The following is a 16038-nucleotide window of genomic DNA, read 5'->3' on the forward strand; positions in this document are numbered from 1 at the left end:
AAAACCCTAGTGACAAAAAATGAAAATGGCCTTTTCATTCTGATGCTACATGTAAAAAAGTCCATATTACCGCGGAAGCACTAGCAGCTAGTTGAAGCCCCCGTTGCTCCACACTGTCCGTCGCAAACGCTCCCCCCGTGCACAGTTACCGTGTGTTAAAGGAACAGTATGTAAAAATTAAATAAGGCAAGAAAAAAATACAATTTAACTGTAAATCTTACACTAAACAAATTATAAAGTAAAAACTGAAATTCCCCATTATCTTACACTTATCCTTATCCAAAATGATTCAAATTATTAACAAATATACACTCTGTGCAATCTGAGTAAACTAAGAGATGATTATACCTTTATCCTATACAGTCCATGTCGGACTGGTTTGCACATTTCTTTAAGTAGGAACGTGCCCTCTGTAGTTTATTCTGATTCCTCATACACTACTGACATAACCACCAGGGCAAAAAGCATGTATTCATTTGCAGCTGAAAATAGTCCCCGGTCCTTTGTGGAATAGCATTTGCTTAAACACACAGCACAAGACAGTTTGAATTCATCTGAAAGAGTTCTGTATTCGCCTGTAATGAATGAACTTAGGAACGAGAGCCATGGAGAGGGTCAGAAAGTCACACACTGATAGATTTAAGCTTTTTCTTCTTCTTCTTTTTAAAAATTATTGATGGTAGCAAAGCTCTTATTATTTAAAAAGACAGGAAAAAGCCATATTCTGTAAGAATTCCTTTGAATCACATACAACGTACAGTAATAACGCTGCTTTTGAATCTTCTCTCCAAACACAATAACGCCCATTCACCCGTCTTAAGGATCCATCTGAGTCTCATGCAGGACTTTCCTCCTCAAACCAGCAGACAGTACCGTGGTTTACCACTTGCATTTTTGGGGAGAAGAGTCATCATCTTATTATCACCTAATAAGAATCTGAGCCAAAAATTAACTATTTTATTTGGTGGTAGCATTTTGCATGTGTGTGGCGTGGTGTATGTCTCAGCACACTTTAAATAAGTCACAGATGGGCGATCTGGTAGAACATTAATTCTATAGTTTCCACAAATTAGAGAGGATTCTCTTCTTCTCATGACTGTCTTTCTCTTTGCCAGGATCTGGAGTAAAATAGACATGCGAAACTGCTGACAAATTTCCATGAAGGTCTGTGTTATGACTTTCCACTAAATGAGTGGATTTTGCTATAGGCATTGATGTTTACAGACAATATGCACAAATTATGACAAATTACAAGCATTCTTCTAATTTAAAAAAATAGGTCTGCTTTCATGGCATTGTTTTCAAAGAGTGCATTTTAATTGTGTTTGCAAACCTAATTTCATGGTCTTTTAGTCATCTGTGTATAATAATCAAATCTGGCCTCTGCAATTTGATGTGATCCTGTGGTTATTCTCTGTATTGCTGTGTTGCTGTCTCCTCAAAGGCAGCAGAAAACAGCAGCGGAGTCTCCTGAGAGAAAAAGTGAAATGATACGTTTTCATTTAGAAAGCCAAATGTCATCATCATGTCTCTGTCCCTTTTACTTTTAGAGCGTCTGGTTGATGTGGTGAGCTGGCAGAGCAAGTAAGAACATGGGAGGGAGACATTTATCATCCCCTAGACTACAGAGCTGTAACTCTGCCTGCTTGGAAATCCTGTGGACAGTCAGTGGAAAAAAAAAAAAAAAGCAGTAGTGACTGCATTACAAGAATGATACAAGAATTTTCACAGACTTATTGCTTTGATCTTCACATTCTTGGTGAAAAATGGTTAAATTCTAAATTAATCTAATAATAATATTTAGAATATTGATAACTTTTGGATGTGTTATGAAGGATGCATGTATAACTTACACTGTCTAATTCTTTCAAGAAAATATTAGCATCACGCTGGCAGCTATGACAGTTTTAATTCATGAGCGTTTCTCACACGCCTGTCAAAAAACAATGTTCTGCTCGTCGGGGACGAGGATACGCACATGTTCTAGCATTGTACGCCGTGTTTCCACGGCAAGGTGATTCATTTGAAATTTCAGACATGACTAGAAGTGCTGACACCGGCCTCCTTTCTAAAACTGAAACTTTGCCAGCTTGCCACTCTCTTTCTAAAAGGTTTCTCGTGTATCTTTCTTTGCTTTTTCCAAGACCTGCCATGTCGCCTGTCCTGAGATGCTCTCTTGTTGACTTTGACTTGTGCAAAGGCAGTGGATGAGTGAGCGACTCCTGGCGAGCCTAGGGTAGTTTTCCCCCTTAAAGCGAAAAGAGGACACAATGTAAAATGCCTCAAACCAAGCAAAGTGTCAAATTCATAAACTGAACTCCCTCCTGTACACATGGCAGACACTGATGGATTGTTACAGCTGAAGACAGGAGCGCCTGTTCTAGCTTTTTAAGGAACCTCTGTCACCGCTTCATTTCTGCTTGGATTATTAATAGTACTTAATATCATATCCATTAGGCTCAAGGAGGCCAAGTTCCTATCCATCTCTCCAAGTATCTGTTTGAGTTTTTGGTATTTGAGAATCCTTTCAAGTCTAAGTTTTAGATGTAAGACCCTTAAGACCAACGAGCTCGGTGCCCAGACGTATTAAAGCCTGGGCATCTGCATACTTTTGTGCTATTACTTGCGTTTAAAGTGTATCGCATTACGTGGCAAATGCATTTATCAATTTAAAGCGAGGAATCCAAGTTTTTTAAAATAAATAAATAAATGCTCATGCGTATCATTTTACATTAGAGTTCAAGTAGAACTAATGCAAGTAGGAATTTCTGTATGCAGCTACTGGATTGATCTGACCCGAGGCAATTACAGTCATCTGCAGAGAGATCAGATTGTAAATCTTTAAAAAATACAAATTCTTTTTGACTGTTGTTTCTTTTCAATAAAAAACAACATCTGAAACTAGCCCACCTGCTGCCCTTTGAGCACAGAGGGTCTGCTGAAGACGCAGTGGGGGGTATCACTTGCTGCCCTGATTGATGACCATAGGTCCCGCAGGAAGTAACCCCACCACCATGAAGGAGTATTTTGCGAACCCCAAGTGGTATCCGGGAAAACATGAACGACTCCAGTCAGGGAGCGTGTGTACTCAAAGGCCATCTTAATGTTTGGATATACTGAGTCACTTGGGATTTTGCTGCAAAAGGGAAAAAGAATCAACAGCTGCAAAATAGAGCTTATGACACCCAGATTCCAGCATGTATACCAAAACCAGCCAGTAAAAGACATTAAAGTGCTTTGTATTAAGAAATCCTGGCCTTCTACAGTCGATCATTGCCAGACATTTAATATTTAACTGCTTTTGTAACGGCCGGCAGGCAGTGGCAGGGACAACTGCTGTAGAAACAGTTTTGAAAGCCCACAACAGGATCAAGCTGCATACACTGTACCCAGCAAAATTCAGCAACACCACTATGGCAGTCGAGCTGCATTCCAGTTGTGCATTTATGCCCTCAAACCTTACAACAACAATATCAGAATAAAAGAATCATAACTCGATATGAATAACAAAAAGCTAAACTTACTGAAATTCATGATAAGTATTGAACTGATCCTCCCTCCAGTCAACACACTTTGAGTTAATGTGGCTGATTTTGCTCAGTTTTATCACTTTAGAATAAACAGTTACAATCAATAATCCCAAAAGGTGACTGTCACCTCAGCTCAGTCAAAACACTGTCAAGTCATCCCTGACTGACCTGAAACGTTAACAGCTTGGAGCACTGGGAACTATAAAGCCACAGTTATTAATTTTTAAGGCATGCTGACGTCAAAAAGGGGGAAGAAACACATTTAGACTATATGACAGCTCTTTCTAGCTGGATGTGCTGTTAAAAACCACAGAAATGCTCATTGTTACTCAGCCAAACTAAACTGGGTCTGTCACCGAAACAACAGCAGTGCTCACATTCCCCCTGACCACACATCCTGCGTCAGTTCCACTGGAAGTGATGCAGGTTTTACACGGGAAATTGTATTCGTCGTTTTTTAAATAAAATGTATTTATTTGTTGATTTATTTTATATTACAAGTTTGTATAAATTTAACATTTAAAAGAATTTTAATTTTTGAAATATTGGTTGCCCAGAAAATAATCGGGGGAATTTTTTTTTAACATTTTGGATTTGTAATTAAATGAAAGTAAAAACAAACAAGTAAGCAAATAAATAAAAACGGTGTTAATCCACTTTTACTGGTGAAATATGCAAACGTGCGAAAATTTTAAAGAAAATATTTATTTCCGACCCAAAGTACAGTTAGACGTTTTGCATTGAGACAAGCTAGTGGATTCATACACAACGATAAGTACCATGATAACATGTAAGACCCTGCCTCACATACCAGTGGGCTGGTTTGTTAAAACGCACCATAAATAGGGTCGATTGACCCCCACACATAGAGGCCAAACATATAAGTGAAATCACACATGACAAACGTGGTCAGAAAAACCTTCAGTGGCGCACAGTGAAGTCTATTAAGCTGTGAGAAGTCTTTTCGTTAGGGCTGGTACAGTACAGCCAAACAGGCCACAGGAATAAACAGTTTACAGAGAGCGGGCAGAGCCTATAGGCCTGTATGGGAAAATTCTCGTAATTTCTATGCGGGACAACAGATCCCACAGGCGGCATGTGGGTGGATTGGACTGTCAGCTGCTCTCCTGCACACACCGTTCATTAACGTGTATGATCAGCCCTCAGATTTTTATCACGGTTTCAATTACAGGCCCGATAGCATCAGCCGAGGCGCCCAGCAGTGGAGAGCTCTTTGGAAGTGTAGGCAGGTTATGCCTGTGTAAACACAGCAATTACCTTTCCCGGTAAGTAGTAGAACTAATCATTCTACTAATATAAAAAGTATAAATCCAATCAAAACATTTTCTCATAAAAGGCAGGCTCAAGCTTAATCTCTTTGTCATCGATTCAAACAGGTTACAGGTCATTAAAAGCCTCACAAAAGGCCAAACGACGCTTTCACGGCCCTTTATTTCACCACCGCCTGGAAAACGGACAACAGTAATATCTGGCAATATCTTAAAGGCCTGTGCTGTCACCAATATAGCCAAAGTTAGATTTCAGGGTCGTAATGGTAGGTTAAATTTCTGGTAATCGAAAGCATAATGATTAAAAAAAACTGGCACGGACTGGGGTGAGCCGACCATGGCACTGTCACGGGCTGAAATTAAAAGAAAACTTGACTTCAGCTTCTTCATCTGATTTCTAAATCATAAACTCATCACCTAGTCCCATAAATTAGGACTGAACCAGCTGGTGTCCTCTCATTGATCCAAAGTGAAATGATATCAGCGGCAACAACATGTGGCATTTAAGAAAAAGGCTTTATTTTTGAATATTTACAATGAAATTATAAAAATATATAATTAAAGCTTTGGCAAATATTTTACATTTAGACAATTTATAGAATTTGTTCACATCGTTGAGTCACTGTAGAGTCATGGCCACAAATTAAAGATAAGATAATGATAAAAATGGCGGATTACAGACCAGCTCTGGTTTTAGGAAGAAAACATCCATGGCAGAGGAGACGTACACAATGTTTTTTGATATTTTTTAAAATCCTGCAATCTCAATTGGAGAATATACTGTCCAGCAACATGAAGGGTTTCAAATGAAAAACAAAGAAAACTATCAGCCAGTGCGGGGAAACACCGATACATCCATGCAAGCTTACATTCATATGGCCGCAGAGACCGGTAAAGCTATTCTGCACTCATAATGCACGTGATCTGGCCCGTGTTTGACCGTCAGATGCAAACAAGCCGTTAGTGTTCAGACTTACTGTCGCAGTTGTTGAAATGAGTTCATTTAAATGGTTGTGGTGACTAAGGTGTTATAATTCCCGGTTATGATGATGAGGTAGGGAGACTGAGTCCGTGCACACTGTTCAAGTCTTCATGTTGCTGCTGCTGCGGCTTGCTCAGGGGACTGGGCGGTTTTCTGTCTCCTGCAAAAAACAGAAGAAACATACAGTGTGCGAATTCCCATCAGATGATTATTTGCATCTGTAGAATGGGTCTAAAGAGAACTGTTTTACTTAAGTTTTAAATCCAACATTTTCAGACGTATTTCCTTAAAAAGTAAGTTTCCAATGGCTAAAATGGTCTCGGGCAACTTGGCTGGCGTGAAGTTGTCCAAGTCTGAAAGGTCAATATTTGATCATTGTCATACAGTTAGACTTTCTCTGGGATTGGGCACGTGTTTACATCCGTTACGGTCATTGCTTATTGCAAAGTGTGGGTGCGTGACAAGAGAAAGGCAGGGAGAGAACCGCGTGGCCTTATGCGGCCACCAGCTGAATACATTTCAAAAAGTAAAAAATAAAACAAAAACCCAACAACAACATTTCATTAAAAAATTACAACTAATAATAATAATAATAATAATAATGATAATGATAATAATAATATGCCTGCTTGTCCTGTACCTTCTCGGGCCTGGTGTTTAAAGGTCATCGGGGAGTGGATTTCTCCTGCGTGCATGCTCATCCCGCTGCTTGGGTGGGATAGAGCCGGGCTCTGCGTCTGCCAGTGGTGGTGGCCCGGGGCCACGTATCCGCCTGCTGCCCCACTGTACACCCCGTACTGATTGGTTGGGGAGTAAGCACACGCCGGTACATAACTAGACAATGTCGAGGAAGGCTGTGGACAGGCAGATAGGACATGCGGAAAATAAGCACAAACACACAAAATCGACAGAACTTCTAATTGCAGGCTGTGTGACAGCGGCATGTGGCCTTCGGCAGTGGTTCTGACAAACGGTGCTTGGTGTTTGAGTGGTTTCGAATACATGTGTTTCACTATAATTTAATTTACCATGAATACGCTAAATTAGAATATATACGCGCTACTAGATTTCCTCCATCGACCATCCACTTCAAAACTCAAAAGACTCGTTTACCCAATAAAATCCCGCCTGAACGCAAAAAGGACTCTGTGGATGAGCCCTTTTTACAGTTTTGCCACAGGCCTTTGTAGCACGAGCATTTGGCATTAAGCACTTTGGACTGTTTCTTTTACAGAAAATAAATGAAAGCAATGCGAGGTGTGCATACGTGTGCAGTTTGAGTGCAGAAAGGTCACAGGCCGTGCAGTGTACCCACAGATTTTTACCTGAGGATATTTTATGTCGGCGTCAATGGCTGACTTGTCAATCCCGTTGACTGTGTGCGCGGCTGGGAAAGCTGCTCTGTTGACACTACCCCACTCCTCCATTTTTGGTGGGTATCCCTCTGTCCCAGCAATTGCTGATTTAGAGACAGTAACTTTACGTTAAAAGTGTGTAAAAAAAGAAAAATTCTCAGGTTTCAGAAAATGAAAAGAAAAAACAAAGGAAAGGTAAAGAAAGGAAAATGACAGGGCAGTTCCATTTAACGGCATAATTATAAAAGTAGAAGACAGGTAAACAATTTCCTCACTAACTTTTCTTGAGTATCAAACAGATTTAATTTTCAATACTGAAAAATAGCTTTCAAGACAGGATAAATATAATATTTAATACTATAATAATTATAATTGCTCCAGCGCGCAACTTAATGAGTAATAAATAAATAAATAAATAAATACAACTGTCTTAAAAAATAAACAGAAAAAGCAGCTCATTATAAACATTTCTCTCCATTTTAATGATTTTTTTTTTAGGTTTTATTACATAATAAAGTCCTACATGTTATTTTTTATGCGTATGAAAGACAGAGAAAATATTATTGCATAAGGTTTTGAGGAATTTGATCGAGAAAGTATATATTTAAATAAATATATTATAATATATATATATTTTTATAGTTCTACATATGTTTTGAATAAATTCAGTTGGAACACAACCGTAGCTGTGAGACCCAACAGTAGATGAGTAAATGAGTAAAACACCAGCAAGGCAGAGAAAAAAATATAAGGAATGCTTGAATTATTAGGTTGGATGTAGCAGGTGGGCAAGGTGTTTGTAAATGTATCATCCCATGAAAAGGCCCATTGAGCGTGGCCTTACTACGTTCTGGCTGAATGGTGAAATAGAGGCCTGTGCACATTTTAATGGGCACATTGTCCCGCCTGTTGCCATAGCTGCTTGTACGCAGAGGTATGGAAACTAGTCGTGTGGAATTGCACAATAACCAGCTGTTCAAGTTTATTAAGCTCTTATTTGTGAGAGATAAAGTGTCGTGCATTTTGAAGCCTGTGATTTGAAGGATTATAAAGCGTCGTTTTCCTCACCTGTAGGATCCATGAAGGCTCGTATTCCGAGGATGTTACTGACGGTGTGCGCAGAAGGCCAGGCCCTGGAAATGCTCACATGTCCAGCCGTCACTGGTACTCCAGGAGGGCTGCCCATTTTAGTGCTAGTGGGTGACATAGTGTTGGGGTAGGAATAAGGGTATATGTGGTTGTAGGGGAGGCCTGCCTGCGCGGAGGCTTGCTTGGTGCTTTCATACTGGTTAGGCTGGGAGAGATTTCCAATCTTGTTGCGTAAAATCCTGCTGATCGAGCTAACCGACGGGACATTGTACTTATCACAAACACCATCAGCCAAAAGCCTGTCCCGGATCTCCCAAGCAAAGATCCCGGGGTCGTTTTGTTTGTAGTCCCTGATGTTTTTCACCACGTTCGGCGTCGTGACTCGGGGTTTGCTTCCACCGATGGCACCGGGTAGTATGGAGCCAGTCTCGTTGTACCTCGCTAAAATCTTGCTCACGCAGCCGTGGGAGACTCGGAGTTGCCTGCTTATATCACAGGGTCTAATCCCGAGCTGAGCCAGCTCTACAATTCTTAACCGTATGGCGTTAGGTAGAGGTCGGCCGTTGACGAACACACCGCCTAGTTGGTTCACCTCTCCATAGGTTTGCTCTGCAGGAAAAGAGAAAGATAAAAAACGAGTTACGTGTTGCCACTCTTTGAGTTGAGTCCACTAATATGATCAAAGAAAATATTACAGCGTGTTTTGTCATTGCATTTATTCTCACACATATTCAATTAAGCGAGAAAAAATAGTGAGAGGCAAAAACATTTTAAACTGCTGAGACCGTTTGATGCAGTTCAGTTATAATCCGCCATAAACAGAGTTCATAAAGCTGATAGCTGGTTAGCCTTTACTTTGCAACTATACAAAGTATATAAAGTGTTTGGCTGGGATTAGCCTCCAACACAACAAAAACATAAAAAATGGCGAGCTCGAAGAATACAAACAAGAGCGCTTCAAAGAAACGCGTCTCACTGGATAATTGCTTCTGTGGTTAAGTTTACGATTTAAAGCTTTAAACAGGCTGTCATTCCTGCTCAGCAGTGCTGGAAAAAATCCTCCAAGGAATAAACTTGTTCTCCAAAAGTTTTTATTTTTTTTATTTGCACATTATCTGAACTTGGAGAAAGGGGAAAGTTCCTTAATTCTTTTTTTACGCAGTCGTGCTGAGTTTGGATACGCTTCCATAAGCTACATGTCACTGAAGCATGCAGACGGTAAAGGCTTACCCATTTGCCTATATGTTTCGAGATGCTTGGAAATATAGGTGTCCTTTCAAATGGCTGAATGCGCCGAGCGAGGTCAGAGAAGAAAAGGGAACGGGAGGAATGAGCCCCAGAAGAGAAAACGTAGACCTTTTTAAAATCCTCCGAAAGCAGCGTGCTCGCTTCTTTTTGGAAGCAAGTGCCCGCAAGGTACAATAGCGCCAAAGTGATCTTCATCCGATATATGCAATTTAGAGTTATCCCGGGGAGTCCGGAGCCTGCTGGAATTAATTTGGAGCGTCCTTCAATCCTCGCTGTTATACGCCGAGCCTCTGCTTTGGTCTCATTGGTCGTCCTGCGCTGGAAATGCTCTCAGCCAATACAAACCCCATCCGGTTTAGAGCTGCGCAGCCTCCCGATAGTTTTGCATAGAGGGAAGTGGAGACAGGGAAACGTTTCATCCACCGTTTCTGGTAAGGACTTGTAATAAGCGGGATGACAGTAGAGGTGTAACCTTGCTGAACTCGTTCCAAGTAATTTCAGGTCTAAAATAAAATGGAGCAATTTTTAAGACATGTATTAATATCGATAACGCACGTGGTTCAGTTTGACGGTCATTTTAATAAATGAATCTCTTGAACGTTACAGTGTAATTATATTCATTTAACTGAAATTGCATCAAATTTGAATGTATGAAACCAGTGACGCGTGTTTATAACAGGGAATGTGTTTGTTTTGTTTTTCTAAATTACCCCCAAAATCTCAAATTATTCTTTTAGAAGATCAGATCTGACACGTTTACAGTTTGTAGAGACTTTTTCTAACTTTTGAGATAAAACAGTTTTGCTTACTTACGCCAACAAATCTTTTTTCCTCTTTCTGTATATTGTATATAATAAATAGGCTGACTGAGCAGCTCTGGAGTATTTAAAGGTATTATCCCGCAGAAGCGACTCCCTTAGCCACCAGAGCGGGAGGAGACTTGCACACTTCCAGCCTGAGTCTTTTTATAAGCCAGTGTTAAGGCATCAAACATGGGAAGGGCCTCATGTAATCGATACCTCTGTAGATCGCGGAGCTCCCAGACTATGGCTTATCGACTGGATTCCACAGACATACATTATCACAGCATGTTTTCGGAGTTTCCTGTGCAAGTTTAGAAGGTATCGTTTATAAGCTCGCAAAATGTTACTTGTAAAACTTAACAGTCGACCCAATGGTAACAAGGTGCAGTGTCGTCGTCGTGTCCCCCCCCCCCCCCCCCCCCCACACACACACACCAATCCTCACACACAAGGACGCACGCACATAACCGGCCCAGCCCCTCTCCTCTCTGTCTCCTGACTACTTCTCCATCCAAAGCTGAAAGCAGGACACATGGAAAGCATCACGTTAGGTCAGAGGAATAGAGTCAGGGGGGCCGGAGAAGATCGCCTGAAAGCTTCATACCTGCCACGGACACGTTTGGTTTTACTGTGGACTTTGTCTGGAGACCAAGCGACCAGATATCACAAGTCCACATGCAGCACTTCTGCATTTGCAGGTTGCAGAGCGGTGATACCGGACAAACATGAGGAAGCATCAGTTGTGTTCGTTGTTGAGTATGAATTATATTTAAACGTTATTATTATTATTATTATTATTATTATCCCTTCTCTGCCAGTGCCCGGCTGGCATTTCTCCCCTCATCTGGACATTGTAGGAACTGCACCGGTTCCCTCAGCACCGCCTCAGCCTCCGTATATGAATTGGGCACATTTTAAAAATCAGTTTCTGAATGTTGCATGGAAACAAAATATCCAAATAAGCGGCATCGATTAAAACCTTATATTTGCATTTAAAAAAATGCTGCACTGATGAGTCAGCTTTATTATTGGATACATTTACGCAGACGTTAGAGCACTTTTTGCAGTTTTTCTCCTCGGCTGACGTTAGACAGCTTCAGGGTTGTGTTTCCTGAACTTGAAATTGTCATAATTGCATCACGTGCATCAGTAATTATTTGGAAATACTGATAAATGTTCATTTTGAAAAGTGAAAAAAACAAAACAACTTTGAATACCGGAATATGAATATATGCTGTATCACATGCACATCCTCCACTGGACTGCATTTTTATTATCTAGCGTTTGTCTCTGTGAAATATATTTATTTTCCAGTCTTGGAAATTTGAATTTCTTGCCTTGCGAGCTTCTCATTTCTCAAATTCAGATGGTTAAAATGATACTGAAGTCAGAAATACGCACGGGAGCGATCTGATTTTCTGCCGCGTGAATCCAGGATGGGTCAGTTAGATAAGAGGCTTCTAGGTCGAGGTCGGTGGTCCGGCTGTGTTACAGGAATAAACGAGATTTGACTAAATTGTTTGAATTATTTGTATCCCGTGTTAACGTGTTAGACTGTTGGAACATTTTCTCTTCATGAAAGTAACCCGCAGCTGCTGCAGGTCTACGTTTTGCACGCATGTCAGGTGTACGTTGAACCGTCTGACTTTGTCAAGTGTGACAAAACAAAGCAACCTTGAACCGCCCCCACGTTTTTTTTTTTTCAGGAGTCACATTGTATCATGTATATTCATAAAATACATGCCCACATAAACATAAATAAATAAACCCAAAACGTGCTGTTCAATATCCAATATTTAATTTTAGATCTAAATTTTTTACTCAACGTATTTTGAGGAGCAGTTTGCCCGTGACTACTGTGACAGGTGCGTGGATATTTCCAGATGTTTTCATATAGCATGAGCATGGGGATAATTTGAAGAAAAGCAATAAAATTCTGTGCAAAAAGCAGCTTTTAGTGTGTGTTTACCTTAATTTTTATTCTAGTTGCAGTGCGTAAGACGAAACTGCAACGTGCAGCATTAATGCGCATCAATGCGTCTAAAGCGGGCTTTTACTGTGAAGAGAAAAAAAGTCTGATCCGTAGATTGGATATCTTTCCACGGGGAAATCATTAAATGTATTTAGTCTGTATTAAATCCTGCTGAAAAAAGTCAGCATCTGTTCAGTCTCTTTTTATGCCACCCGTACGTGATGACGTGGGTGTGAGAAAACCTAATTTCATTTAGACCTGCCTTTCGTTTAAACAGGCCTCATTGCGTTATTGTAAATGTCCTAAAATTTAACTTGAGAACATGATTTATCCTAAATATTTGATTACCTGCGAGCATATATAAAATAAAACGAAGCAAAAAGAAACAAAAAGAAAGTACAAAGGTCTCCACGGTGTATATTTTCCCTCCAAATCGCTTTTAGATCAAACGCAAGTTATCTCATCCAGCTGACACCTGACACCCGTAAGGTGCAGCGACCCCGGTCGGTAAATATTGATGCTGGTTTTAAGTGGCATCAAAGGATTCGCTTCCTCGGGTGTGCTTTGTCTTTAAAGTTTTAGGGTGAATTTAAAGTTGTATTTTTCGTTGTCTTAAAGGGGCCTAAAATGTTGCAGTATGGTTTTCGTGTGTGTGCGTTGGAATTTAGTGATCTGTCGGAAGCTGTTGTACAATTGTACTCCTTTGTAAATGTGGGGGGAGCTGAAATTAATGAAGAATACCTACAAGCATTTTCGTGTGCATGCACAGTAATGCCTCTGTGCAAGTCTAACGCAACCCAGGCCTCCTACTGGCTTCTTGGAGTGAACAAAAAACGCAAACACATTTACGTGATGAGTACGTGATGTTTACATTCACCCTAAAAAGTGTGCAACTTTCTCATCTCTCACCAGGTACCAGGACCCCCTATCGTGCCACCTATAGACACTCCTGTGTTTCCCATTTCAACAAAATCTGTCGGCTATATTTTTTGACATGGTTTCAATTTTCTTTCCACAGCGGAGTGAGCCATATTGTTTTATTGAAGAGCTTTTTGTGTGTGTCTACGGTTTTGATTTAGTGTTTGTGAGTTTAGTGATCTCAGCCCTAAATATGGAAATTATTAGTCAGGGTCCAGCCTGCTCGCTTTGAGCACACCAGGAAGAAGACTGCAAGTTTAAAGTGTCAGAGGAAGTCCTGAACAGAAAAAATAAATATGCACCCTTTTGTTTTTTTAAATTAATTAACCTATCTTGTTTATATTTGTGCCTGTTGTTGTTGTTGTTTGTTCTGGTTCCATAAAGGTTTAACTCAACATTTGCCTCTTTTTCAAAATATCACTTGTGTGTGATTTAGAATATTTTAGCCTTTCACGGCTTCTGTGTGGTAAGAAGACCTTTTTGCTCATTATAGGAAAAAGGGAGAAATCAATGTTTTTCTGTTGAAAGCCAACCAAGCTCGACCTGTAAAGAAACACAGATTCCTTGGTAAAGTATTCCCCTCCTTTACAAAATAAAGTTTGTCCATTCCTATCTGATCTAGAGGTGGTGATGTGTAGTTTCTTTGTGCTCCTGCTGGTGAAGTTCTGCTAAAAGGAGGCCGGGAAGGCAGCAAGCTCAGTTCTTTTATAGCTGCGAGACCCACTCTGAGCTGCAGAAGACGCCTAATGAGGGTGTGCAGCAGTGCCATGTGAGACATGCCAGCTTTTACCAGGCTGGATAATTGCTCGTGACCTTCACTAAACACGTCTCAAGTGTCTGTGTATTCTGAACGTACTTCTAATTGTTACATTGAGGCCAACGTCTTAGGATTACACACTCATTGTGAGTGTTTTTGGATGGAAGCCCAGGAAAGTCAAATGTTTTAATTCTGTTTACAATGGGGAGGTGCATTTGTAGCTTGATTTGATGGCATTTATGCTTGAATTAAATGAGCTATGGATGCTTTCTGCTTGTCGTTTACACATCTCAGTGACTATAAACACTACCAAAACTTTTCAATTAGTACGTCTTAACGAGCTATTTTGTTTTTCTTACTTACTCCACAAGTATGTCATTTTCCTATGGAAAGAGTTCTTTCTGAAATAGGTGGGCTGCATTTGTTTTCATGCCACTGCTTGTCCTCAGTAACTCGTACCAACCACTAACAGCCCTGCTGCATGTCAGGGACAAACTTGGTTTTCATTAAACTGGAAATTATAATAAAAAACAACAAAAAATACAAAGAAACTAGTGAAAGTATTAAAAGAAATCACATATTTTACAAACTTATTTGAGCTCTCAGTGCAGATTTATTTTAAAAATGATTTACTCAAAATTTCACCACAGGTAAACGTGTTACCTTTTTAATATGACCCACCACTTAGCATCAGTAGCAGTCAGTACGGCACAGGACACAAAATAAAAACTATACCTGGGACAGAGCTCAAGTTACTGGAGCTGTCTCTAAGAAATCTGTTTTTTATTTATACTGTCTTATTAAGTTGAAAGAAGTTAAAATAGTTAAGCTAACAGAGACAATGTAGCATTAATATTTGATTTGTGTTTGAATTTGGCAACTTAAAATCGTCTTGGCTCGAGTATCAAGCGAAAACAAATCTTTATGGAAAGCGACGCTTTAAGCAAAGAGAAATGCTGACAGTGTTTCTAAACAGCCTCTTTAGACGCCACAGCAGCATTCATACGTAATGGAGAATTTATATTTAGGTAAGATTAAACTGTAAGCCGTCGACTTCCTTGTTGTAGCAGCTGCATTTTCTGGAAGACTGTAATTTGAATGCAGAATAGTAATTTCTCTGGATATGAAAAGGTGCCTGTGTTTGTTGTAGTGTTTTTAATTAAGATAGAGCACATTACTTCTAAATTAGAAGCCGTAAGATGACAATCTGCTCAGCAAAAGATAACTATATCCATGCTAAACATCTGCTAACAAACTAATGAAGATGTGACCAAATCGCTTTATCAGATATGGCTTCAAATTACTTACAGAAAGATCAAGAGGAAATGATTGTGCAGACAAAACGTGCCATAACTATAATACTATAATATAGTCTGCATCTGTTTCTGTCTCTTTGGAAACCATTCAGCTGTATTTTCTTTTGGAGCAGAAATATTTGGTGAGACTTTCGATTGTGCAGAGTCATTAGAGGCCACAGTCTCACTCCTATAGTTTCATCTCACACGGCTATACAATAATAAAGCAGAGTGAAGGGCTCCCTCTGTGTGCATAAGCAAAGTAGTGATGATCGCTGAAGGAGTGAATCTCTCTTGATGCTCCTGTGTCCACTCACTTATGCCCTGTTGTTCTTTTTTTCGGTGATTAAATGGTCTGAAACACCTGCAGGAACCAAATTCAAACAGCTAAATAAACAATATAGTCAAATATTTAAAAAATGGCAAAAATCTTTTTAATGGGATTTGTTTTCTGACATAAAGCGCTCATTTGAATCGTTACTACATCATTAACACTCACGCTCGCAGTCTGTCCAGTCTGTTCTGCCATAAAACTTTTCTATAGGCATTGTTTTATGCACCTTGTATGGTTTTTGTTTGCAAGTGGGGCTTTGCTTGGCTGGATCTGTTGTCAATTAAGGAGGAGCCTTAATTACTTTTGGAGCACTTGAGACTGTATCCATGGCTGCTGCTGATTCATGCCTGCCCTACTTGGAAATCAGCCCAGGGAGTCAAAAACACTGGGTCACATGTGGAAACTGACATTAACCTTGTATGTTGAATCCACAGTGCTGCTGTAATGTTTTTGATTAGCTTTTAAC

The 16038-nt window shown here is 40.0% G+C and overlaps 2 protein-coding genes across 3 annotated transcripts in view; one reads left to right on the forward strand and one right to left on the reverse strand.

The window, feature by feature from the left end:
* The window catches only part of nkx2.2a (NK2 homeobox 2a), a 102895-nt gene that overhangs the window by 53764 nt on the left and 33093 nt on the right, over positions 1-16038 (forward strand). The window lies entirely within an intron of this gene.
* Positions 4060-10008, reverse strand: pax1a (paired box 1a). The gene is made up of 5 exons (XM_085143315.1): positions 9476-10008; positions 8225-8854; positions 7127-7260; positions 6442-6655; positions 4060-5961 (listed from the first exon to the last, which is right to left on the reverse strand). The coding sequence occupies exons 1-5, from the start codon at positions 9477-9479 to the stop codon at positions 5861-5863; spliced, it is 1083 nt and encodes a 360-aa protein (XP_084999441.1). The 5' UTR covers positions 9480-10008; the 3' UTR covers positions 4060-5860.

Source organism: Neolamprologus multifasciatus, chromosome 19 (assembly GCF_963576455.1).
Source record: "Neolamprologus multifasciatus chromosome 19, fNeoMul1.2, whole genome shotgun sequence".
Classification (NCBI taxonomy): Eukaryota; Metazoa; Chordata; class Actinopteri; order Cichliformes; family Cichlidae; genus Neolamprologus; species Neolamprologus multifasciatus.

Coding starts and splice junctions, on each gene's coding strand:
- pax1a (XM_085143315.1), bottom strand. Junction 6,656..7,126: donor CCGACATAAAATATCCTCAG/GTAAAAATCTGT, acceptor GCCTGTCCACAG/CCTTCCTCGACATTGTCTAG. Junction 5,962..6,441: donor TAAACACCAGGCCCGAGAAG/GTACAGGACAAG, acceptor TGTTTTTTGCAG/GAGACAGAAAACCGCCCAGT.